Raw genomic sequence first — 26479 nt, 5'->3', positions numbered from 1 at the left:
CAGAATTTAGAGGAACAAAAAGCAATCATTTTATTATATTAATATGTTTAGCTTGGGACAGGTTTTTACTCATGGAATCATGGTCATCTGTGCACAGAAACTAGTGTGGAGTTTCCAAGTATTAACATTACACTGTCCTGTGATTCCAAATATGACCACTCATCTCTACAGTGCTAAATGTGAGTTTTCCAATTGCATATTTTTTTTGGTTCTTTATATTCTCTTCAAGAATTGTATTCACATCTGTTAGTTATTTCAGCTCCCACTCTTTGTCATGCATTCTTTACTTATAAAGGTAAAAATACCTTCATTCTTCAAGACAGTGCTTGGACTATTCTTGATATCTTCACCAGAATGCCCTAACTGAGGTCTCCTCTTAAATTCAATGCTATTCTTTAAAATCTATAATAGTCATATAGTTTAAACCACATGATATTAAAATGCAAGAATAGTTTTGGGAATTACAATGGTTGTTTAATGATTTAATATTTATTAGTTAGCATCATTAACATTTTTGTCATATATATGACAATAAATGCTCAATAAGTTGAACTGTCTTTTACTGTTTCATTGACTTTGTGATAATCATGAAAAAGGTGATTTTGAAGGACAGTCTAGGTGGCAAAATATAGCAACAAATTCTATTTATGTTAACAATTAAGGACTTAGGATTCCCTACTATGTATATCTATAGTGATAAATAAAATCTAGAAAGAGACTTTGTCTAATTTATCTTCATATTTCCAAAGTCTAATATGACATTACACTGTATATAGAATAAAATTTTATTAATGTAATATATAATAAAATTTCATCAAGATGTAGTTTCAATTTTGTACCAACCTTATAAAATATTTTCTGAATGTTAAATCTGAGATGAATGGTCCTGAAAACTGAGATGAATGGCAGCCTCCTACTTCTCACCATGGGGAAGGAAATTACAAATACCAAAAAGTGAAAAAAAAAGGAACGAAATCTGTAGTTTGGGATTTCTATATAAAACTTGAATATACCACAAAAGTTTCAATATTTGTTGATATAGTAAAAATAAATATAATTCATGTAATGTCAATCTGGCTCTGTATTTGTGTGAGAATGTGCTTGTATGTGGTTATATTCCCTAGCACTTTGTCTTCTGAGATGGACTTTGAGCAGTGATTCCCCAATATCATGAGCCTAAGATACCTTATCTTCATTCTGATGAAGAAATAATATGAGGGGAGGGATTGGGGTCAAAATAAGGGGGTTGCAATTGTATGGGGAATATAAAAATAAAATTTATAATAAATAAGAAATAATAATTTTTTATTATTTATTATTACAAGGAATAGTAAGGAGTATGCATTCTGAAAGAGTGAGTTCCTGGGCTCAAATTTAACATTCCCACTTCAACCAGTGCAACTCATATAAGCTCTCTGTGTCTCAATTTCCTAATCAGTGCAATGATGGCTAAGCCATTATTACTACTTTTACAATAAGCAAAATAAAACCTGAAATAATGACTTTACTCAAGAATTTTAATCTGAACATCTAACAGTTAAAATTTGAAAATAAATTATTAATTGTAGAGCCAATGTATTCAGACATTTTGAATTGTTACAATAATTAGCTTATTATTTCACATTTATTGATATTATAGAACATCAATATATGCATAATAAATAATTTTAATTAAAAATTATAATTATATTTATTGAAATCTTTCCATAGAGTGGCATTCCTTTATAATAAAATAAAAAGAAAATATAAAAAAATGAAATTAAAGAAAAGAATGACAACATCAAACATCCCTGCTAGAGTCATAGCTGAATCAGAGAAATAGCATGCTGGGAAGAGGTGACAACTACGGTTAATCACCATGATGTCATGAAAGAGATTCTAGCAACATGGGCTTGTACTTCAATATTTTAGTTTTCAGAAATTTTCTTGTTTGGGAAGAAGAGACCAACCACTCTGTCACGAATCTGCTTGGTCTTTACACCATACACCAGTGGGTTGAACATGGGGGGCACTAGAAGATACAAACTTGCAAAAATTATATGAACACTTGGAGGTACCTTCTTGCCAAAGCGATGAGTTAGGAAACTAAACAGTGCAGGTGTATAGGAGACAAGTAGAGTGCACACATGGGCAGCACAGGTGCCCAGTGCTTTAGAGCGGGCATTCTGGGAAGAGAGTCTGAAGACTGCCTGGAGGATTTTGATATATGATGTGGCTATGAGCATTAGGTCCAGTGTCATGACTGAAAGGGCCACAGAGATGCCATATGCTCTGTTAATGAGAGTGTTGGCATTGGCCAACTTCACTACAGCCATGTGCTCACAATAGGTATGATTGATGACATATTTTGTGTAATATGGTAACTTCTTAATGAGAAGAGGACAAGGCAAAACCATAAATACAGCCCGGGTCACACCAGCCAGACCCATTTTAATGACCATTGGTGTTGTCAGGATGGTTGTATACCGCAGCGGGATGCAAATGGCTGCATAGCGGTCAAAAGCCATGGCTACCAGGAGTGCTGACTCAATTATGCAAAATGTGTGGATAAAATACATTTGTGTTAAGCAGACATCAAAGTCAAATCTGTGAGCATCGAACCAGAAGATTCCAAGCATCTTGGGGGCAGTGGAGGAGACAAGAGCCATGTCGTTCATTGCCAGCATGCAAAGGAAGAAATACATGGGCTGGTGAAGGCTTGGCTCTAGTTTGATTGTAATGATGATGACACTGTTCCCCAGCAGGGTCAGGACAAACATGAGGCAGACAGGGATACCGATCCAGCAGTGAAGATCTTGCAAACCAGGAATACCAACCAGGAAGAAAGATGAGATGTAATGATGTGTAGCATTGTCTGCCATGTTAAAACTTGAGAGTTTGCATGCGCAGGTACAAGGTAGCCAGTCAGTCTCCCATACTCAGAAATCAAGATGACAGAGTGATTATTTTTTGGCCTTGCATGCTGGGAATTCCCACGCTCTATTTAATTGCTTACATGAAAGGCCAAACCTCCCTAAACCATCAGGTAAACCACTTCTCCATTCTTGTTCCAGCATCTCCACCTACAAATGAAAAGTTTCAGATAATTTCTTTCAAGTTTTTTTCCTCTGAGTTTTTGAAATTGTATTCAATTCTACTCTTAATGTTTATTTCCTGTTAAAGAGTCATTGGGAATATAATAATCTCATGATTGTGTCAAAGTCAGCACTAGATTCTATGATATACAGTTTTAGAAAAAAGTCATTTTTTCAAGGATATTGTGATCAACTATGGAAATACATACATAAACACACACACATGCAAAACAGTTATCAAGTATCTAAATGCAACCATTATTTTATTATTGTTCTTATCCATAGTGAGCATAACTAAATAATCAGGAATTTAGCACAAGATCTCCTAACCATGAGATATAAGAATGATGCTTAGAAAATTAAGGGCAGTAATATCTTATAAACTGCAAATTTATTTCTATTTTAACTTCTTAAGAAGCTCAGTAGATGGACAGTTTAACATAATCGTACAACAGGGGAAAAATGGAAAATTTTATTTCTTCCTTCTTGCAAATGATTTAAAGATGCTGCAAATAAGCATATCAGTTATAAAATAGGTTGAGTCTATTTTCTGCAATACCATGATCCTAGTAATAAATTCTATTTGGCACCCATCTGACTAATGACAGTGACAAGCCAAGCACATACAATTCATTTCTTCTGGACTCAATAACAAGAGTGGTTTCTTATGACTCTTGCTCTGACCAGATCCATTAGTTTTGTTAACTGACCTCTATCCTTGTTACCATCAACCATTTTCTACCTTATATTGTAGTTCTGGGATATGCACCTCTGGTCTTTTTAGCATTTTTTTTAAAGATTTATTTTTATTTATTTTTTACAAGAACCAGGGTACAGGCCAGATGCGCGGGAGGGTGAGAGAATTCACCAGAGCCAGAGCAGGGAGCAGAACAGGTAGACTGACCAAGTACACTGCTGAGGGGAGCAGCAGGTGGCAGGAGAGGTCTGCCGCACCATGTGGGACCCTCGCAGGCTGGCAGGGATCGAACTGGTGCTGCAGAGGCTGTGGACAGCTTCACAGCACAGCGCTCAACCGCCTGCACCACCAGGGGAGGCCCTTAACGTGCTTTTTAAATTTATAATTGCCCCTAGGTATTGGTCCTGAAATTCACTATGTAAAATTCATAATGTGAATGCTCAAGACATATTGATATTATTCCTAACAGTAAACTCTTCCTGTGTGGTTACCTCAATAATGTACATATTTTGGAGGGGATATACGCATTCCACTATTAATCAAATGTTATTCTGGGTCTATGTAAGAAGTTGGTAATGTCAAATGAATCATGTAATATTTGAGAAAAAAATGAGAGCCTAAATTTAATCCACACTGTAGAAACTTACATTGGTAGAAATCACTACATAAGGAATAAGACCGTAACTCCAGATTGAGGGAAGGATTTAAGATGATATCTGCGATATGAAAAGCTTTAAACTATTTATTCAACTTTTGTTCTTCTATATACTCAAATGAGGATTTTCTACTTGGGGATTTGGATATGCCTATTTCTGTTCTCATATCTACTTCTGGCAGAATCAAGCATAGTAGAGGTTAATTCACTTTGAAATAAATTATATATATATAAGATAGAAAACATCATTTATTTTTATTAATAAGCATAATTGCTCTTGGCAAATACATGAAAATATTTAGAAATCATTTAGTTTTCAATAAATTTATTTATAAGTGGGTATCCTATCTATTTTTAATATTTACTTCTAAGATGGTAATACGTGCAATCTAGAACAGGGGAAAAGAAGCAAAGTGACTTACCCTTTTACAAGAGGAAGTTTCTGTCAGGGCCATAATAATGTAAGCACAGAGAAAATTACAGGGGTGTACCTAAGTCCTGGTCTGCTATACAGTTACACCATCAGCCCAGAATATTTTCTCTCAGGCTAGTTTGAAAGAAATTTTAGAGGAATCCATTTGTTGCAATAAGGTCATTCTTTACAATATTTTCAGCAGAGAGTCAGCCAGGGCAGTTGGAATATCTGCCCAGACCATTCTAGATTTCTCTTGACACTGTCATTTCATCTGTTTCTGAACCATAAAGGTAACATCCCATATGACAGCTTGGGGTCTTTTATTTTGACAATATCTCAGTTAGTCAGCTTTGCCCCATGTCTAGAATCTGCCTTTAGAGACTAGAGGACATCACTAGAATATCATGGTATTACTTTCTAGAGTCTTCTTAAAGTGCATTTTATATTTATAATAAGGTATTTTAGCAACACAAGACATTACCACAAATGGAATTCAATAAATTCTCCCATTCTCTTCCATTTAATGGATTTTATTTGCTGGTAACAATAATCACCCAGACATTAGATTTTTAAAAAATCTCAGAATTAATCTTACCTCCTGTGGTTTTTTTTTTTTTAAATCTCCAGTACCTCAATCAAGCAGCCATTAAGATCCCAGTGTCTGTTAGAGTCTTACCGTATGTTTTTTGTGACTATATTTTCATGTCAGTCTCCATCAAAAGTGAACACACAAAGGAAGTTACTGAATCTCAGTAAATCTTAACAGGTTCTGAGGAAAGTTAAGACGTTTCTGTAGATCTTTTATATTCTTAGTATCACAGATTTTTATCTTGTCTTCAGGTTTCTGACTCACCAGAGATAGTCCATTAATTGTCATTGACTGTTCTTCACTTCTTTCAACTGCTGTCTTGGAATATGTACTTTCTAAATTGTTTCTGGCTATGTGACTCACGCATAACCAGGGATTGCCCTGCAGCATAAACCCAAGGTATTTCCAAAAACAGTACAATAGTGGCCTAGTATATCTTTTACCCATACAGCAAAATAATGATTTTTTTGGTTTCTCTTCTCTGCTACTAATTTATAGTACTCAAATACCTTTCATGTCACATTAATGTATAACATCATTTATATGTTTTCTAATCTTCTTTTCCATTCTAATTTTACATACTTGATCTCAAATTCTATCCCACATTCTATTACATATTCCAAAGGATGATAAAAGTATAACTATTTTTTAAAATGTTTAAATGATAACTTTCCATTGTGGCATCTAGGACAATATGCACATGTGGTAATAGTTTAAATATATGTCAGTGGTTGTCATTTAGGCAGTGAGGACTCCAAGTTTAAATTGGTAGTTTTGGCTGCTTTGTTATGAGCTATTTCATTGCTCAGGAGACCCCTCTTTTGGAAGGCTACTGGTACACTCAGGGGACATAACATCAAAGGGAAAAGAGTTCTGGACCAGGATTAGCGAGAAGCAGTAACAAATGTCCCTCTGGAACAGTTACATTAACTCTGTAAACACCGCTGAGTTTGTATGTAGATAGTACTCTCTTAGAGAACACAGTCTTTAGGGACTGCCTCATGATATTAAGTCAAGTAAGATAACAGTCAAATATGTCTTTCACTAAAGAAATCTGTGTGGTGAGTAAACCAATTTAACGTGGGCAAACTATCAGAAAAGATAAGGACATTGCTCACCTTAATTCTATAGTGACTATCACTGAATTATTACTTATGCTTCAGAAAAAATATTAAGGTATATGAAAGTGTAAAGATAGTATAGGTTGTCCACTCATCTCTGTTCTCTATCTTTTTTCTCCTGTAAGATCTTGGCAGGTCTTACTAAGATACAATGTTCACATATCCAATCAATTCATTTTTTTCTTCCTGTGAATATTTGCTCACATCCTTTTTCAGGCTCTTGTCTATTCAGTCCCTCAGAGTTAAAAAGTCTGAACTGCTCTCCACTGTGGCTGAACATGTGTGTTGTCCCTCTACCCTTGCAAAGAGCAATTATGTTACTTTAATTTTCAAATTCCTGCCATTTTTAATTTTTTTTAAAGATTTATTTATTTATGCATACAAGAGCTGGGGTATAGGCCAGAGTTGCGGCGGGTGAGAGGATTCACCAGAGACAGAGCGGGGAACAGAACAGTCAGATCTACTGAACTACACTGCTGAGGGAGCAGTGGGCGAGTCAGGAGGGGTCTGCTGAACTTGCGCTGCAGAGGCTGCAGACAGCTTCATAGTTTGCGTCTTAATCCCCTGCACCACCAGGGAAGCCCAAATTTCTGCCATTTTGAATTTTCTATTTTACCTCATCTAATATGGGGGTTAAGTTGTATTTCAGTGACTTTTTAACTTCTACTTCCCACTTTAGTAAAGAGTTTGGGTATATTGCTGTGTTGAAGACCATTTTGCCCACTGTTGTCTTGTAAACTGGTGGTTTCTAAACTCCAGTTTTCTATTAGAGAATATGTATTTTTATTTCATTCACCAGGCATTCTTCATTTTATTTTCCTTCCTAATTGATCAGTCAGTATTAATAAACTGAAAGCTTATGGCTGTTCTAATCTTGTACTTTTAAAAATTACTGCTCTATGTTGAAACTATCACTAAAATTGCTGTTATATCATTAATAATTTCTATTATAAAGTTTGCTCACTATAAATGATTCTATTAATGCAATGAATATTTGTTGCTTACTAACAGAATATACTTTAAGGCTTGTTCTTAGAAGTTTAATAATAGGTAATATTTTTTTTTATTTTTTACATCGTTGTTAATTTTGAGACAATATTTGCTTCTCCCCACCCCCTCAGGTCTAGTCCCCATAGAGTTTCCTTCGCCAATGCACCTGTGCACCATCACCTCAGTCCCCTGTGCTCCTCCCTCCCTCCCTCTGATCCCTCTCCCTCCTCCTCCCCTGCAGGATGTCTCTGATTTATAATGGTCTGTTTTTGCTTTGTTGTGTTTTATACTGTTATTATTTTTTTACACTGATGTCTTATTGGGTTCCCCTATATTCCTGCTATAAGTGAAACCATCCGATAGTTTTCTTTTTCCTTCTGGCTTATTTCACTGAGCATAATTCCTTCTAGTTTCTTCCACGTTGCTGTGAATGGCATGAGTTTATCTTTTTGATTGCTGAATAATATTCCATCGTGTGTATATGCCACATCTTCTTGATCCAGTCATCTATTTTTGGGCATTTGGGTTGTTTTCAGGTTTTACCTGCTGAGGGGACCAGCAGGTTCCCCAGGGGACTTGCCCGCTGGTCCCCTCAGCAGGTAAATAGTGCTGCACTAGGTAAAACCTGGAAGTTAATATTATATTTTGAATCGTAGTAGTTCACAGCAACAGACATAAAGTAAAAAAAAAAATGCTGGGCAAAATTCAATTCCACAAAAACACATACATACCTTGTTCCATGATGCATCATAAATATAAAAACTCAATCTATAATTTCCCCCAAATCCTCAAGCAATGTAAAATCAATGTTTAAATTATGATTAGAAAAAAAAGCCACAAACTGAGTGCCATTTTATGAAAACCTGCCTATAAGTTGCTCTTTTAAAATTATTCATGTGAGTCCGGGTTCTCTGAGAAACTGATGTTAAGGTGGGGTTGGGGTTAAATGTAGGAAAAGAGGACTTGAAATTAGTGAATCATAAAGGGAAGAAGAAGGAAAAATCTGACACATGTGAAGTGTAGAGGGAAGCAAAGAATTGGGTAGGATGAGTCTCAGACAACAGCACTGTGTTAAGAAAATTCTGAGTAGGGTAATGGGGAGTCCTTGCGTCAGCGTGACCCCCTCACTCTCAGAGCCAGAGCGGGCGAGGAGCTCAGGGGAGGCTCCCACTGGCAGCAGCTAGGATTTTAGTTTCTCTCGCAGGTGACCTAAGGCCTGCATTTCCTTGGCCACTATATCATCTTGTGGAAGTCTTCAGATTTTTTTAATAACATTTGACAAAGCCATTAATGTTTTTTTTTTTTTTTTGGTGGGACCCTCACCAGTGGCCGGGGAATGAACCGGCGCCGCAGAGGCTGCGGGCAGCTTCACAACCCAGCGCTCAACCGCTGCGCCACCAGGGGAGGCCCAAAGCCATTAATGTTTTCATACCATCAGATTTTAACTACATATTTGAAAACTGTCATGAATTATGTAATGGGGTGAAAGTATATGTGGCTTAAAAACCAATACAGCATCCTTTTCGTTCCCAACCTCCATATCCAGTAAGTTTTGCACCTCTGGTCCACTTTTTTCTATGTTGACAGGATTAACATCATTTGGAAATTATGTTAGTGATTCTTTCTCTACTTTGGGATCTTCTGAGGCATCAAAATGTCATCCTGGTAACTGTGGTTAAGGGGATGTTTGACAGGTGCAGACTCTCCTCCTGGAGAACTTGCTTTTCTCACAGGATGACACACAAGGGGTGATCTTGTCACTCCACACTGTGGCCTCCTGGGATGCCACCAAATATACAGGAAAGTCTGGTGTAGTCATGGTGCCAATATGAGGTAAAAATCTTGCCCAAGTACTCAAAGGTGTTGGAGAACCATTTCTAACCCACAAAGTCTGGCTTTTCAAACACATTTTATCGCTATGCTCTATTGCCTATTAAAATAAAAGGCATGATTTCAAACAATTCTAAAAATTAAAATTAGATAATATAAATTTATCCTGGGTATTAATGCTGACTCTTAGCACACCATAAATGCTGAAATGTTCAATAATAGTATTGTTATAAAAATAGAGGTTCTATTTTCAACATGTTTATAAGGTTTATAAAGCTTATGCAAAACTATATTTCTGGATTTTGTAAACCATGGTTTACATTTACCACTCTTTTGAATACTTAAGCTTTGGGCTCAAAAAGTGCAAGGATAACTTGTAGCCAAAATGAAGGGATATAAATAAGAGTTTATGTTAATGATGACAATAATCTTTATTGTTATCATGTTTTATGTAGGCTGTATCTCCAATACCTTGTTTTTATTTCTTTTGGGAACACAAGTTCTGGTTTGCAAAGGTAATCAAAGACTCTGGCCAAGCAAATTTAAGAACATTTGATTTGAGAAGATTTGAGTAATACAAATATCAGACCTGTATTTATAAGATACACCTGCCCTTGTATTGGGAAGGAAGGGAACTATGAGTCCAATGCTCATTTCAATTCTGCATGGATAAAGGAATTACTACTCTAAACTTGTTCTTGTAGCATATACAAAATTTGATGGAGTGGAGAGTTAGCTATAAAGATACTACCTGTAAGTTTTCCCTCATTCTCCCAAAGGGGCCTCAGTGTTGCATCACACACTCTCAGCATCTCCCAGAATCCAGCATCCCTCAATCTCCAGTGATTCCTGTAGCTCTTGCACCTGTATAAATTTTGCCTCTCCTGGACTCTCAGTACGGCTGTGATAAAAGAAGAACAAAATCTATTTTCAAGACTGCCAAGGACAGCTCTGATGTGAGTGAGAGTCATTTTTGAAGATACTGATGCACTGAGTGTCAGAATGACTGTGACTGATATGTGAGACTTCTATACAGGATTTTTTTAAAGATTTATTTATTTGTGCATACAAGAACAGGGGTACAGGCCAGAGGTTTGGGGGAGTAAGAGGATTCACCAGAGACTGAGTGGGGAGCAGAACAGGCAGGCTGACTGAAATACTGCTGAGGGGAGCAGAAGGCGAGTCAGGAGAGATCTGCTGCCCATGTGGGTAGTTCCCTGTCAGGGGATCAAACTCATGCTGCAGTGGCTGCAGACAGCTTCATAGATTGCGTCTTAACCCCTTGTGGCACCTTCTATATAGGATTTTTTATGTAATAAGCAGAGGTAATCTTATATGCCAGAGGAGTGTGTTACAAGTAATTTCACCAAGCTTCAGAACCCAAATGTGTTTTTCTTTTCTACTTTATATGCTTAAACTTCACTATTGTGTATTTATATGCCAGAAATCATGTTTCTCTACTATCTGTGATATGCAACATTAAGTAAGAAAGTGATGGTAATGGTAGGAATATGGACACTGATTTCTCTTATGGGACCAACAATCTAATGCAAGAAGGTTTTATATGTAGGCATAAAGCAATTTATCTTCTTTTTTAAGAACGAATTCAACTTCTGAAAAAAAACAAAGCACTGGTGTTACTTCTATTGAGCTATTAATCCAGTCATTCTTGTTACAGCTTTCACTTTAGGCTATTTAAGCAGTGGAGAGTACATTTGAAAATCAGCTGTTACGAACATTTTACCTTGAGAGGTTTCTGTCTGTATAGACTGATGCCTGCTCAACTTCATTCCAAAATCAGTAATTCCACCTTTCTCCTTATGGGTTTCCCTGGATTTGAAAAGGAATACCCCTGGCTCTCCATCCCCTTCTCTTGTGTCTATGCTATGATACTCTCTGGCAACTGTCTGGTGCTGCATGTGATCCGCATGGAGCCGAGCCTGCATCAGCCCATGTTCTACTTTCTGGCCATGCTGGCCCTCACGGACCTGTGCATGGGGCTGTCCACAGTACACACGGTGCTGGGCACCCTGTGGGGGCTGAGCCAGGAGATTGGTCTGGAAGCTTGCATTGCTCAAACCTTCTTTATTCATGGTCTCTCGGCCATGGAGTCTGGAGTACTTCTCGCCATGGCCTTTGATCGCTTTACTGCCATCTGCAATCCTCTGAGATATACTTCCATCCTCACCAATACCAGAATCATCAGCATTGGTGCGGTTATTCTAGGGAGGAGTTTTCTGTTGATTCTTGCTCCCATCATCCGCCTGAAGTTCTTCCATTACTGCCGCCCCCACATCCTCTCCCACTCTTTCTGCCTGCACCAGGATCTGCTCCGGCTGGCCTGCTCCGACATCCGCTTCAACAGCTTCTATGCCTTAGCCCTGGTGATCTGTGAATTGTTACTGGATTCAGTGCTCATTCTCATCTCCTACATCTTGATCTTGCACTCAGTTTTGACCATTGCATCTCGGGAGGAGCGAATCAAGTCCTTGCAGACCTGTGTCTCCCACATCTCTGCAGTCTTGGTTTTCTATGTCCCGATCATTGGCCTGACCATGGTGCACCGCTTTGGGAAGCATCTCTCACCTGTGGTCCATGTCCTCATGGGCAACATCTATATCCTTTTCCCACCTTTGATGAACCCTATCATCTACAGTGTCAAGACCCAACAAATCCGTAGCAGGATCCTGAGATGGTTCACCAAACAAAACTAAATGTGTTTTCAGTAAGGGAAGGTTACAGTCGCAAGATGAAAGACTATGATTGATCATAGCAGTAATAATAAATTCACATATATTTTATAGGTCAAAGACATATTTAAGATCATTTTTTAAATTTAGTATTCCAAAGCCAGGGAGAGAGTTACTGATCTTATTTTCTTGTTTTGAAATTAAATGCAATGTTAACTATGGTGAATTAAGCTCGGGGGTGTGTCAGTGAGTACTTGCTTAGCTATTGTTAAATTTGTAGTAAAATTTGTGTTTTTTGAAATATGTTTGGAGCACAATTTTATTTTTTCATATATTAGATGGATGTGTTTACTGTATATGACACAAACAGACTTTACATGTTATAATTTATCACAAGTTGACTCTGTTGAGGTTATTCATATGTTTTTACCTACAATTGAGTAAAAGTGCCCAAGTCCTTTTCTGTGTCATCTAGTTACATATATTGTATTGGTAGATTAGATATATAAAAGATTTGGTGAAACATAACTGAACTGGCTATCACATCTCTCCTATCCTACTCTGCTTTCTGAAATACATACATTTGTATATTGCAGCAGACAAAAATAGTACAGAATCCTCCTGGACTTGTCAATCTACTTTAACTTTTGGTATAAGCATACATGGAATTTTAATTTAATTTGACCAGTCCTTTTGCTTTTCAAGAGAGAATTCTTGGGCACAGAGATTTTTTTTAACTAAAACATCACAAGCTAAAACATAGATAGAATTGTGGTTTTGATAATTTTTAGAACATGTAATCCTTTTCTACATCTCAGTCACAATATATTGTGTATATATAGTAGGGTTTACATTGAACAAAATGTTTTTATGTAATTTGTGAGTCATATTTTGAAGGAGCAATATCTATCAGAGTTAATCAAGGCCAATAGAATTGTTCCCATTTTATACAATGTTAAGCTGGGTTTGGGGAACTTAAAATTTTGTTTAAGTTGAAGTTTCTAATATTTCTAAGAATTTTTTTGGCCAATATTCATTCTTGTATCAAATTTCATACATTTTCCTCTTAGTTTTTTACTCTAAAAATCAACAGAAAACACATTAGATTGATAAGAGCACAGCACAATAGTGAAAAAAAAGAGCTTTGAATAAAATTGATTCATGTATTGTCTACCTCAAAATTCTGTATTTACATGTTTATACTTTATTTTAATTAAGTAAATTGATAACTTAGAATGTAAATTCATTATATGTATATGTATAGGTACATGTATAGAAGTTTATTTGTATTTATATTACAAATGTTTATATAGAGAATTCTCCTTATTTACATATTCTAATTTGTGGATTCACTAACTTGTTAAATTTATTTGAAACCAAAATAATTTATTTGAATCAAAATTTATTTGAATCAATACCTAAAACAATTCTACCATCATTGGTAGATCTGTGCAGGCCACCAAAATTTTTGAATTTCCCAATGCACCTGTTCCTAGTCAAGACTGGACAAGTTTGAAACTCTGACTTCTTGTTCAGCTCTTATACTGTAAATGAGTACTTTTTGTGGTCTATTTAATGTTATTTTTAGTTTTTTGTGATTTTTTTTATTGAGGAATTCCCTTTTATTCAATAGCCCCAAGTATAGTGCTGGAGTTTTCTAATGTTTCTAAATGCAAGACTGTAATTTTTCTTATAGAGAAAATGCATTGTTGTATAAACTTCTTTAAGGCTGAGTTGTGATGTTGTTTGTGAGTTCTATGTTAATGAATAAAAAATACCATGTATCCAGAAATAGGATCAGAAAGTTTGTCAATCTGTGTATGAGGTTGCTCTCTAAAGTAATATATGCCATGTGTGATAAAACTTTGGGGAAAATGGAAAAATGGCTGAATCTGTGGACAATCGATTATACTGGACAGCACAGCCATAGGCTAAAATCCAGAAAAACTTACAGACACATTATACATGATCAGGAAAATGTTAAACCCTTCTCAGTTAATGTTTTATTATAATAAAATACTGCATGTAATTCATTATTTGTAATAATTATATATTATCAGCTTTAATACATATTAAAATGTCTTTTAACAGAGAGATGCACATGAAGATTATATATTAATTGGTTGATGAAATGTGACCAAGTCTAAAAGGAACATAATGTATTTTTCCAGAGGACAAAAGGTTCAGAATTTACTAATACAGTGTTTACAATGACTTTACACAAATTAACTGCAGCAAACATGATAATAGACTCCATGTGTATATATAATTTCATTTCTATAAATATACAAATATATAACATATTTGTGCAACTATAAAAGCATCTATACAGGCACACAGAAATGTTTATTTCATCATTGGTGTATATATATATATATATATATATATATATATATATACACACTCCAATCATAAGCTGAAAACAAACAAGAGTGAAGTTATAAATGATAAGATTGCACATTACCAAAGTTGAATATATACATACATATAAATATATGGATGTTGATACAGATATAAGTAGCACTATACTTAACAAACCGTAGGTCAACAAAAAATTATCACAGATTGGATCATGAAAAATGCTTAAGTTTGTATTTTAACTATTTTTATTAATAACTACATGAAAAGAAGTGGAACAATATTTCTACTTAAGCATGAGGAGTAATGAAAGTTTTCACAAATGAAAATGAATATGATTATGATGATGGTGATGATGACTGAATTTTTTAGCACACTCATTTGTATATTTATAAATTTATTCATCAAACATGATGAGATTCAAACCATTGACTGCATTTCCAAACCACAGACATCCAATAAATGAATCATTAAATTCATAGGAGGAAATTTTTCCCCCAAATGTCAAGCCTGGTCTTTGAAACAGAACATTTTTACCACTTTATCTCAGATGAGTTTTGTCTTCATGCCATAGACAAAGGGGTTGAGGAATGGTAGAGCCAGAAGGTAAAGATTGGACAAAGTAATATGTGTATATGATGGGATATAAGATCCCGATCTGTGAATAAAGAAGGAAAAAAAAGCAAGGAGACAGAACTGGAAGAAGACACATATGTGGGTAATACATGTATTAAAAGCCTTCAGGCGTGCCTCTTTCTGGGGCAGGTGGAAGACTGTGATGAAGATCTTTGTATAGGTGAGGGCGATCAAAATGAAGTCAAAGCCACCAACAGTAAATGCTCCAAGGAGACCATAGAACTTACTGATGTAAACATCTTCAGTGGCAAGCTTCACAATCGCCATGTGTTCACAGTAAGTGTGGGATATCAGCTTGGTTCGGAAGAGTTTGAGATGACACTTTTGAGCAGCAGGCATGGGATTACCAGAATGGCAGGCCGCAGTGTCACCCCAGTCCCAATATAAGTGACTAGCTGTCGAGTGAATATGGTCGCATGCCTCAGAGGGTAGCAAATTGCTACGTAATGGTCCAGAGTCATGGCCAGTAGGACTCCTGATTCAATACCCTGAAATGTGTGGATGAGCCACATCTGAAAAAGGCAAACATCAAAATAGACCTCTGGCAAGTGGAACCAAAAAACCCCAAGCATCTTGGGGACAATACTGGTGCTATGGACAATGTCTGTGGTCTCCAACATGGCCAGGAAGATATACATGGGCTCATGGAGGCTAGGTTCAGATTTAATGATAGTCAAAAGTAGAGAATTTCCCAGCAAAGCAATGAGGTACATGACGCAGAATGGAATCCCAATCCAGCACTGCACTGACTCCAGGCCAGGGATCCCAATGAAGGTCAGAACAGAGGACAGGTAGATCGAGCCATTTGTGGTAAACAAGGCAGTTCAGAAGAGTCTTAGAAAGAGTGCCAAGCTGCCAAGCTGTGACTGTCTGTACCAAATCTAGCTTATTTTTAGTCAGTCACCAATTACTGAATCACAGAAACAGGAGAGTAAACTTCATCAGCTTATTCATCACTTTTTGAATGAAGGAGAAAATGCCAATATGAAGACCTGTGGAAAGGTTCCCCAGTAAACACTTTAGCAAAATCACCTCCCCCCACACACTCAGCGACAGCCACAGTACAGAAGCTGAGTGTCTGGATATCACCCCTGTGATGGGGTCACCCTGTGATATGAGACTGGGGTTCTCCTTTGCCCTCCCCATCTTCGCTTATTTCTTCTAGACTGTTCATAGAAAACAGAAAAAAAATTGGAAGATCATATATGCAGAGAAACAATAAAACTCGCTAGACTTTTAACCCCTCTTTTCTGTCCCTCTGCACTTTCTCCCTCTTCTTGTCCTCCATTCACTTTAGCCCAACAGGGCTGGGTATGTCTACAGAGCATTCCAATACTCCTTTAACAAAATAGCCATTGGTGGCCTCTTTGTAGGCTTATGACTCTACCAATCAATATCTTTCCTCATCCTGAACTCATCAAGAAATTTTCAGCTAGGATATTGCTGCAGAACCCAAATGTCATCCAGACAGACAATGACTGCTGCAGAACTTTGCATATTGCTGTGGAAGTATGATGTAGGAAACAAGTCTCATTGCATAAACTTCTCATTGGATAAGCATGGTCAGCACCTCACACAATCACTTTTCTACAATTTGAAACTATTAGTTAGCACAGTTAAGAGTGTTGAAGTGTGCCTGGTGTGAAAGAGAGACCTTGAGTGTTTTACAAGGAGAGCAGGGAAGGAGAGGCTGAAGTGGTTCAGTGAATGATGACGTTGAAAGCCTAGATTTCCGTATGGAAGCACTGTTGTCAGAGATAACTCTTAGATAAAAATTAGGGCTACTTATTGCTGAAGAGATGTAGACAGTTCCAATTTTTTTATCCTCTGTGAAAGCTGAAATCAGATGGATCCCTTTAAAAAAAATCCAAGATATTCCAATGAGAACAACTGCTAAATACATCCGAATATTCAAGGGAAAATGCCTTAGGGGGCAGCAGAAGAGAGAGAAGACCCCAAAACAAATTGCAATAAAATATGTATTTATACATATTTTATTTCAATTTAGAGTAGAAAGGTTGCCTATGGGAAATCTGCCTATGTTTCAATTTAGCTGATATATAAAGTTTTTAAGTGTTATCCTAGGTATTCCAGAACATCTTTCCACAAATCATCACCTCCAAATATTGTCAAATTTTTTACAGACTCCCCAACAATCTGATTTCTATTAATAAATGCTATATGTGTAATGTTTTAGAGATTATGCCACCAAATTACTTCCCCAAAACATAATTCTTTCTATAGCTTCCTGACAGCTCTCTCTCTATATATATATATTGATCCCTGAAGCACTGTAAACTCTGACTTTCAGACAGACCTCTTTATATTTAACTAACACATTCCCTGCAATCACTGCCCCCTTTGAAAACTATGTGTCTTCAGCTATAATAGCACAAAACTTCAAGTTATTCATGGTCCTCTTTCCTTCGAAGTAAAACATCTGCACTTTTCAGTAACTAATATCAGTAGCAACTTCTTCAGTAACAAGCTGCTAAGTGTCTTTATCCTCTCAGTCTTCCAAAGCAGATTCTCCAATTTATCATGACAGTTCTTGAATTGTAGCAAGCCTAGAATTACAATTCTATCAAATATATGTTCATACTCTTTAACTTTTATGATTTTGAGTATTTTCTAGAGTCTATATTCACTGACTGTACTTGTGTTTGTACTTTAGGATGTATAATTTGACATCCTCTTGACCTTTAATGCTTTTTTTAATCATTGGTAATAATAACCTGGAAGGAGAAAAAGACAAATTCCCAACAACTGATAAACAGATAAACAAAATGTGGTATGTCTGTACAGTGGACTATAGTCAATTAAGGGAATGCAATACTGATATGTGGTCCATGGATGAAACTTGAAAATATAATAAAACAGACAGAAAATATCTCATACTGCATATTTTATTTATATAAAACTTCCAGAAGGTAAGTCCATAGAGACAGAAAGTGCATTGGTGATGGCCAAGACTGGAGTAGAGGGATGAAGGTAATGGGGAGTTACTATTCATGGGCATGGGTTTCTATTTAGGATGATGAAAATATTCTGGAATTTGATAGCAGTATTAGTCGCACAACCTTTACAATGTACTATAAAATGGTGACTTGTATACTTTGAAATGACAAATTTTATTGGTATCTGAAATGTGGCCCAGTGAAAACAAATGATTAAATAAATAAAAGGCCATGAGGGTATTCTGTTGTTTCACCCAGCATGCTTTACATAACCCTGTCCAAAGACCTTGACCTGAGTCTCTCGAGATGATCTCCACCTGTGTGATTGAAGAAACTTTAAACCTGATGTTCCTAAACTTGATGCAGCTACCTGGGAAAAGTTGAAGGTCTGTGTGCAGGGAAACAGCAAAGAGTAAAGAGAGATCTGAGGTCCCTGGATTAGGAGTCAGTTTCTCATACTCCAGCCATATGTTTGCACATACTTTATTTCAGTATTACATAATAATTTACTCAAATTGCCATTTTTGTTTGCTTGAATTATACTGGAATAAACTCAAGAGTATGGATGTTTCACTTGAGGTATACATATTACCTAAAAGTCTCCTTGTTACCTTTGAATACAATTAACCAATAGGATGAAAATGTTTAAATTGTTCCTATTTCAATGTCATTCAATGTTCTAAAAATTCTCAGACACAGCCCTATATATTGTTGATACAAGTACAAATAAGACATGGTCTGGGTACTCAAGAGAGTTTCAGTAGATAATTTTAAAATGCAATGAAATCTATCTGTATGTCAATCTTAAACATAAATTTCCAAATTTGGGTTAAATTACAAAAATTTGTGACTCTGGGAGGATGTTGTCTAACTCCAGAACAGTGTGTCATTTGAAAATAAAAAAGGTGCTTCTGTGAATATACCTAGTTTTTCTACCAATCATTATGTGTTATCTCCTGTGTAAATTCCTCAGGATTTATAGACTCTGGATTGCATTATATACTTTTTCTGGTGCTAATGTTTGTATTACTAAGTTTACATTATTTTTACAGTCTTTAGTATTTCAGAGAAAGTAGATAAAATTAGATAAGTAATTTCAAATTTGTCAGAATACAGACTTATAAGCATTATGAGAAAATCATAGCTAGTCAAAATTATAGACAGTCAAAATTATAGCAATGGTTGAAGTAACAGGTTGAGAATATTGATATGTGACATGCTGTTTGGAAGTTAGCTGGAATCAAGTGTTATTCCTGCAGTTTTGTTTTCTATGTAGCTAAGTGTAACCAGAGTGGAAATTGTATGTTTGAAAAGACCAAAAAGACCAAACAATTGTATGTTTGAAAAGACCAAACAGATTGTAACTGAAACAATCTGAAGTCTCAGCATTAGAGTTTTGCTCTGATGTGAATAACAAACCAAGATTCTTAAGTGTTTGATAATTTGTTACACATTAAAAATAAACATGTAAAGTTTAAATTTTTTCAGATGTAGATATTTGTGGAAAATATAACCTTGACACATTCAGGTTGCTGCTCTAAACCAACCAAATCTATCTGCCTATGATGGTCAAATTTTTTTTTTTGGAGAAAAACATTTTAAGGATATGGTCGCGAATTTGTTTGGTCTTCACGCCATAGACTATAGGATTGAGAAAAGGTGGCACTAACAGGTAAAGGTTTGATAAGAGGATGTGAACATATGGTGGTATGTGAGAACCAAACCTGTGTGTGAAGAAGGAGAAAAAGGCAAGCAGGTAGAACTGCAGGAAGACACAAATGTGGGCAATGCATGTGTTAAAAGCCTTGAATCGTGCCTCCTTCTGGGGCAATCGAAACACGGCGATAAAGATTTGAACATAGGACAAGGTGATAAAGATTATGTCAAACCCCAAGATGGCGAAGGCAACAAATAGACCATATATCTTGTTGATCCGGATATCTTCAATAGATAGCTTCACAATGGCCATATGTTCACAGTAAGAGTGCGAGATGACTGTAGATCGGTAGAGCTTAAGACGACATTTGATAAGCACTAAGCTTGGAGCTACAAGAATAGCACCCCTGAGTGTCACCCCAACGCCAATATGAGTCAAGAGTTTTTGGGAGAACACAGTGGCATGTCTCAAGGGGTCACAGATGGCGACGTAGCGATCTAAAGCCATTGCCAGTAGGACACCTGATTCAATTGCCTGGAATGAGTGAATAAGCCACATTTGCAGAAGGCAGCCATCAAAAGAAATTTCTGGCAAATGAAACCAAAAGATACCTAACATTTTGGGAAGAATACAGGTGCTAAGTGCAATGTCAGTCACCCCCAACATGGCTAAAAAGATGTACATGGGTTTATGAAGGCTGTTTTCATATCTGATTATAGCTAAAATTAGGGAATTCCCGATCACAGCAATGAGGTACATGGCACAGAATGGAATCCCAATCCAGCACTGCACTGACTCCAGGCCAGGAATTCCAATGAGCGTTAGTACAGAAGGCATGAAGATGGAGCCGTTCAATATGTGCATGGTGATTCCGTCTGTAGAATCAAGGAGTGGTATTGTTGTTTCATCTTCTATTATCAGTCAAGGCTTCATGAATGAAAAATAAGAAGAAATTTATTTTAGCACAGTAACACCAGTGCTCTATTTAGATTAGCAGATTGTATTTTTATCATTCCCAACTTATCTACTCCTCTCTAATTTTATATCCATTTTCCAAAAAATGTTGAAAGATCAATTTTCAGGTCCTATATTTCTGCTGAAATATGTGTACTACCTTAATCATTAAGTGAGGCTTAATTATTTTTGATAAGTCAAATGAATTAGATGATTATTCCTGGCCCAAGAATGCTAGGACCAATTTGTCTTTGCTAATCATCATCTATCTTTGCCTTTTTTGTAACATGTCTGTTGGAATGGCAGGGCCGGGGTGAGGGAATCATTTGATGCAGAGTAAAGATATTTCAAACTAGACTTCCCACGGTGGTGGCAGATTATTTTACATGATCAAAATCATGTCAAGTTTTACTAGAACAATTTTCAGTTTTGTAACTCACCAACTTGTTTTCATAGATTAGTTTCTTCAGAATTTGTTCCCCATTCAGTAGATGATCAGAATTCTTTTATCCATTTTCAAAGCTTACACTGTGCTCCTAAAACCCAACCGTGTATCTTGCACCATTTCTTACTTATTCTGTATGAAAATGCATCAATTGCTTTTGAATTCACAGGTGTTTCCCTTAGTAGTACCTTTCAGAGCTTGTTCTCGATATGCCCCACTGTGGGCCATGCCTTGTTTTTAATTTCAAGTGCCAGTCTATGTTTTCTGTGCTTCTCTCTCCCATCAATAATCATTATTATTCTTCCAAACTTCCCATCAATAATCATTATTATACTTCCAAAATATGTTATTAACTGTATAAAAGCACTGAAGTCTCTATGAAGGAAATGTTTTCTCTACTCACATCTTATGTATCTCCTATTCACTCAAAATATGATTCTTTTACAAGTGAAATTATTCTTCTACACCTTCATAGGACTTAACATTCTATCCACATCATTGTCTATCACTGGTTATTTCATACTTAAAATGGTATGCTTCCATAACCTTGTATAAGAGGATTTCTTCTCACTTCCTATAACTTTTGGGGCTGGTCTGCTTGCTCCCACATGGCATGCAGACCTCTCCCGGTGTGCCTGCTGCTCCCCTCAGCAGTGTAGTTTGTCGGTCCCTGCCTGTTCTGTTCCCTGCTCTGACTCTGGTGAATTCTCTCACCCTCTCACGCTTCTGACTGTACCCAGTGCTTGTATAAATAAATAAATAAATCTTTTTAAAAAAAAAGAAAAAAAAGATTTATTTATTTATGTGTACAAGAGCTGGGGTACAGGCCAGAGGTTTTTTGTTTTTTTTTTTTTTAAGATTTATTTTATTTTTATACAAGAGCCAGGGTACAGGCCAGATGCACAGGAGGATGAGAGGATTCACCAGAGACAGAGCGGGGAACAGAACAGGCAGACTGATAAAATACACTGCTGAGGGGAGCAGCGGGCAATTCAGGAGAGGTCTGCCGGCCATGTGGGTCACTCCGAGGCTGGCAGGGATTGAACCAGTGCTGCAGATGCTACGGACAGTTTCACAGTGCTGAGCTCAACTGCCTGCACTACCAGGGAGGCCAAGGCCAGAGGTTTTTTGAGGGGTGAGAGGAGTCACCAGAGGCAGGGTGGGGAGCAGAACAGGCAGACTGACTGAAATACACTGCTGAGGGCAGCAGCGGGCTAGGCAGGAGAGGTCTGCTGCATCATGTGGGTAGCTCCCTGGCCGGGGATTGAACTCGTGCTGCAGAGGCTGCGGACAGCTTCATAGTGCAGTGCTTAACCCCTTGTGCCACCAGGGAGGCTCTGTATTGATCTCTTTTTACAAAAAATACTTCCACTTCAGTATATGTAAAATATTAATGTACAAATCATAGCTATTTTCTTTCATTAGTTGTACAACTCATTTTCTAGAAATAATTAGTATAAAAATTATAAAGACAGTGAGGATGGCCTAAAACAACAGATTAGGGGCAAAAAAAATCATCACATTTGCTCCATCCTGCTTCACTATTTTCCGCTAAGAAACTTGATTTTTTGTATATAGGCTTGCATACATTTAGAAGAGAAAGGAAAGATATCTTTAACCTTCAAAATTCATAAGCCAAGATAAATATATTTGTATCCTTTTGTGCTTCTATGAAAAGGTAGATACAATGCATCTAGGTCAAAAAGCAATAGCATTTATATATATTTCTTAAAACATTTTACTCAAGCAAGGCTTTCCCTTCTGAGATCCCTTAATGAGGAATCAAAAGTCTCATCCCTTAATGAGGATCTTCAAATCTGAAGGTTACATTAATATACACAAATTCGATGTTTATTTCCTAATGATTTTATTTTAAAGCACATTAATTAAATTTCCACTAAGTTTCAAAGGCTGCTTGAAGTAATGTTAGAATGAAGATATAATTATTTATCCTATAGTAGTGAATATCAACATTGTGTTAAGTGCTTGGACTTTATAAAGCAGCATACACCATTGATTAAATAGCTGTTGTAGCATTTAACATTTTAAGATTTTTAAACATTTAGATTATTTTTCTTTCCTTATTTATGATATTGGCATGTTACTCTATTATATTAAAGAAAAGCTAAGATATTATCTTTACAATTAAATCTACTTGGATCTAAATTTAATATTGATCCAAAGAAAAGGTAATTGTGTTCTCTGAGATTTTATAATTCCATTGAAAGTATGAGACATATGTTAATGTAAAAGTAAATGAGACTGGGTTTAATATAACATCTAATAGAGATTTCAGTCAGTGTGCTTTTTCAGATTCTGATAGAAACAACTGCTCTGTTAACTTCTTACTTCACCAAATAGGTATAATACATAAATTATAAATTACAGCACATGTTTATTAGGTGCTATGAATCTAAAAGACTGTTGCAACATCATATCATGTTTAACTTGCCTGTTCTTTTGATTTGGCTCAAACATATATGCTACTGCTTTTACCAGAAATATTAATTTGGGACATTTTAAGTGGGAAATGTATTTCCTTTTTAAAATACAATCTATTAGCAGCTTGATGTAGGGCCTGAAGTGATAAAATGTACATGAAAGAATTCATGTTGGAGGGATATGTGATAACCCACATGGGATAGTAAAGATGTGACATATGAGAATAATAAAAAGGCAGCAAAATCTGTGAGACTCACTGACTTTGCTGTAGGGAAAAGTGGAAAAAAATGAGGGCAAACGTGTTTGAGGATAGGAGTTACAGAAACTTAACAGATGAGAGTTCCTGAAAGCTGGAACTAGGAGACAAGATCAGAGGCTGTTTTGTATATATAGATATGCATACATTTAGAAGGGGGAGGAAAAACATCTTTAACCTTTGACATTCATACGCCAAGGTAAACTTGCATATTCTGCATAGCCTAAGCCCTGCACCATTATTGTCACTTAGAGCTCCAATTCTGACTCAAGCTGATTCTCATAATCTTGTAATGGATTAAAGGGATTTAAGAGTGCAAATCCAATGCTCTACTGTATCAGGAATCTTTTACCTCCTTGGAGTCTGTGACGTTTGCCCACTGATTTCTGTCTTATGTTCTCCTTTGTCGGGGAGCTTTGTGTTTTCTGAGAATGTTTACCACATTTCAGAACAGCGCCAAACGTCAGTTAAGTCTTTATAGAGAGCCTCCAAGTGACTGCTTCTAAATTTTTCATGAAATTCCAACTACCTTCCAAAGATACACATCAGTCATAAATCATGGCAATTAATGCATAGAATCTGAAGTTATCGAGAGAGTTTAAATCCTGGATGCCACTAACAGCTTTGTTTGCCAGGTATAAAACGTCAATTGTTTTCATTTCTTTATTGCTAATATAATGTTAATGGATAGAAACACATTACAGTAATAATCGACACAGTGAGAATAAACAACGTAATCCATTTACAATACTTAGAAACATAAAGCCTATTTTTCTGTCAGTAAATGCCAACTATTAATCCATGGAAGTGTATCTTTTCCTGCCCATGAGTAAGTTTAGTTATTTGATGAATATTTCCACCGAATAGAGCATTTCCCCAGAGTGATTTATAGGGCATCATTTTCCCTGCATCTTTCTATCTAAATATGTGAAATTTCCTGACCTTTTAAGAAATAAGTTTTCTACTCACTTACTATCTATAAGAAGTCCTAATATGTACCAACCTCACTTTAAAATTTGTCACCCAGTTTGCCATTAACTAATTTAGAACTATTCTGAAAAGCATAAGAGAAAAGCTTCCTAGTGTCTGATGATTCACCTACTGTGAATTTCTATTGTACCTTTTCACAACCATCCTTGCATCTTATCCCATCACATGGGATTGTGTTCTCTTTGAAACCAGTCCTCCATTTCCTCCCATTCAGTGCAGAATCTCAAGCCCAGGGACTTACCAGGGATAATCCATGGTAATATACATGAAAGCCATAGAGTTGAAAATATCTGGATGCCTCAGATAGTGACAGATGAGTGTTTTGTACTATAAGTAACACCAGGGGAATTGGTTTCCATCAGTCCCTCATCAGCTCTTACGTCCACCTGGGACAAAGATGAACAAGGAAGTACAATATGGTTTTGAATTTAGAAGACTGATTGTCTAATAGATGTCCTACAGCTAAAAAATTGTCTTTAACTCTGCTTCCTCTTTGGAACTTATTACCACAGCAGATCTCCTTCTAATAATTTTTTTAAAGATTTATTTATTTATTTATTTATTTATACAGAACTGGGTACAGTCAGAAGCGCGGGAGGGTGAGAGAATTCACCAGAGCCAGAGCGGGGAACAGAACAGGCAGAGTGACGAAATACACTGCTGTGGGGAGAAGCAAACACGGCAGGAGAGGTCTACGAGCCATGTGGGACCCTCGCCCGGTGGCCGGGCATTGAACCGGCTCTGCAGAGGCTGCAGGCATCTTCGCAGCCCAGCGCTCAACTGCTGCACCAGCGGGGAGGCCCACCTTTTAATAATTCTTAAGAGAAGACAGTGCCCCAAGACAACACAACACACGTCTGTGATACCCATTTGCAAAAATGAGCAAATGTTAAGAAATAGAAGCATCTTAAGGTATTCAGACTAAGTCGGTGTAGACATATTGTAAGAGAAATAAAGGAAATCATTCTGCAACATAAATTCAGTTGTTGAAGCAGTGATTTCATATTTAAACCAGGGTTATGGACAACCACAAACTGAGAGTGAATGGGAAAATATTCCATGCAAATGGAGATGAAAATAAGTCTATGTTGCTATACCCATATCAGATAAAAGAGACATTAAAAAAAGACTGTAATAAAAACAAAGACTTCATATACTTATAAAAGGGGCAATCCCTCAAGAAGATATAAATAAATACATATATTTGAAAAAGACTTCAATAGACAAAATTGGAAATGAAAGAACATACATTCAACTGGAGACCAGTGAAATACAAAGGATTATAAGAGACTAATATGAATACTTGCAAACAAATGAGACAATCTAGAGGAAATGGACACATTCATTCACTGATACAAACTCCCAGGACAAAATCATCAAGATAGAGAAATAAAAATATTCCTCTCACAAATAAAAAAATTGAAACCATCAAACAGTATGTGGTGCATTTAAAAAACACATAAAATGACCAACTGGGATTTATTCCAGAGATGCAAGAGTGACTCAACACATCACAAGCAACAATGTGATTCATCAAATCAACAAATAAAAGATAAAAATGATACAATCATCTCAATAGGTGCAGAAAAAAATCATGAAACTCAGCACCCAATTGTATGTATTTTATAATTCTATATAATATGTGTAGCTTATTAATTTTTTCAATATTATGCTTTGTTGAATTACAAATTGTTAAAAAGATGATGTCTTTTAGCTTTCTATA

At 36.3% G+C, this 26479-nt stretch overlaps 4 protein-coding genes across 4 annotated transcripts; 1 reads left to right on the top strand and 3 right to left on the bottom strand.

Annotated features, from left to right (window-relative positions):
• Positions 1-1907: 1907 nt before the first annotated feature.
• Positions 1908-2861, bottom strand: LOC119254991 (olfactory receptor 52P1-like). Its single transcript, XM_037522013.1, has one exon. The coding sequence runs from the start codon at positions 2859-2861 to the stop codon at positions 1908-1910; it is 954 nt and encodes a 317-aa protein (XP_037377910.1).
• An 8282-nt stretch (positions 2862-11143) lies between these two features.
• Positions 11144-12085, top strand: LOC119254990 (olfactory receptor 51V1-like). The gene has a single exon (XM_037522012.1). It carries the CDS (start codon positions 11144-11146, stop codon positions 12083-12085), a length of 942 nt encoding a protein of 313 aa, XP_037377909.1.
• Positions 12086-14923: 2838 nt separating this feature from the next.
• Positions 14924-15870, bottom strand: LOC119254989 (olfactory receptor 52A5-like; the record flags this gene model as incomplete). Its single annotated transcript, XM_037522011.1, is given in 2 exon segments — positions 14924-15381; positions 15384-15870. Coding segments are annotated over 2 exon segments (945 nt in total), but the record flags the coding sequence as incomplete, so codon positions are not given.
• A 3694-nt stretch (positions 15871-19564) lies between these two features.
• Positions 19565-20533, bottom strand: LOC119254988 (olfactory receptor 52A5). Its single transcript, XM_037522009.1, has one exon. It carries the CDS (start codon positions 20531-20533, stop codon positions 19565-19567), a length of 969 nt encoding a protein of 322 aa, XP_037377906.1.
• Positions 20534-26479: the final 5946 nt, after the last annotated feature.

The sequence above is a fragment of the Talpa occidentalis genome, unplaced genomic scaffold, assembly GCF_014898055.3.
Source record: "Talpa occidentalis isolate TD23 unplaced genomic scaffold, MPIMG_talOcc4v2.1 talOcc4.3, whole genome shotgun sequence".
NCBI lineage: Eukaryota > Metazoa > Chordata > Mammalia > Eulipotyphla > Talpidae > Talpa > Talpa occidentalis.
The sequence above is the reverse complement of the archived record's forward strand: the minus strand, read 5'-3'. Positions and strand labels throughout refer to the sequence as shown.

Excerpts from the sequence above, each read along its gene's own strand:
- LOC119254991 (XM_037522013.1), bottom strand. The coding sequence starts at position 2,861 with ATGGCAGACAATGCTACACATCATTACATCTCATCTTTCTTCCTGGTT.
- LOC119254990 (XM_037522012.1), top strand. The coding sequence starts at position 11,144 with ATGCCTGCTCAACTTCATTCCAAAATCAGTAATTCCACCTTTCTCCTT.
- LOC119254988 (XM_037522009.1), bottom strand. The coding sequence starts at position 20,533 with ATGCACATATTGAACGGCTCCATCTTCATGCCTTCTGTACTAACGCTC.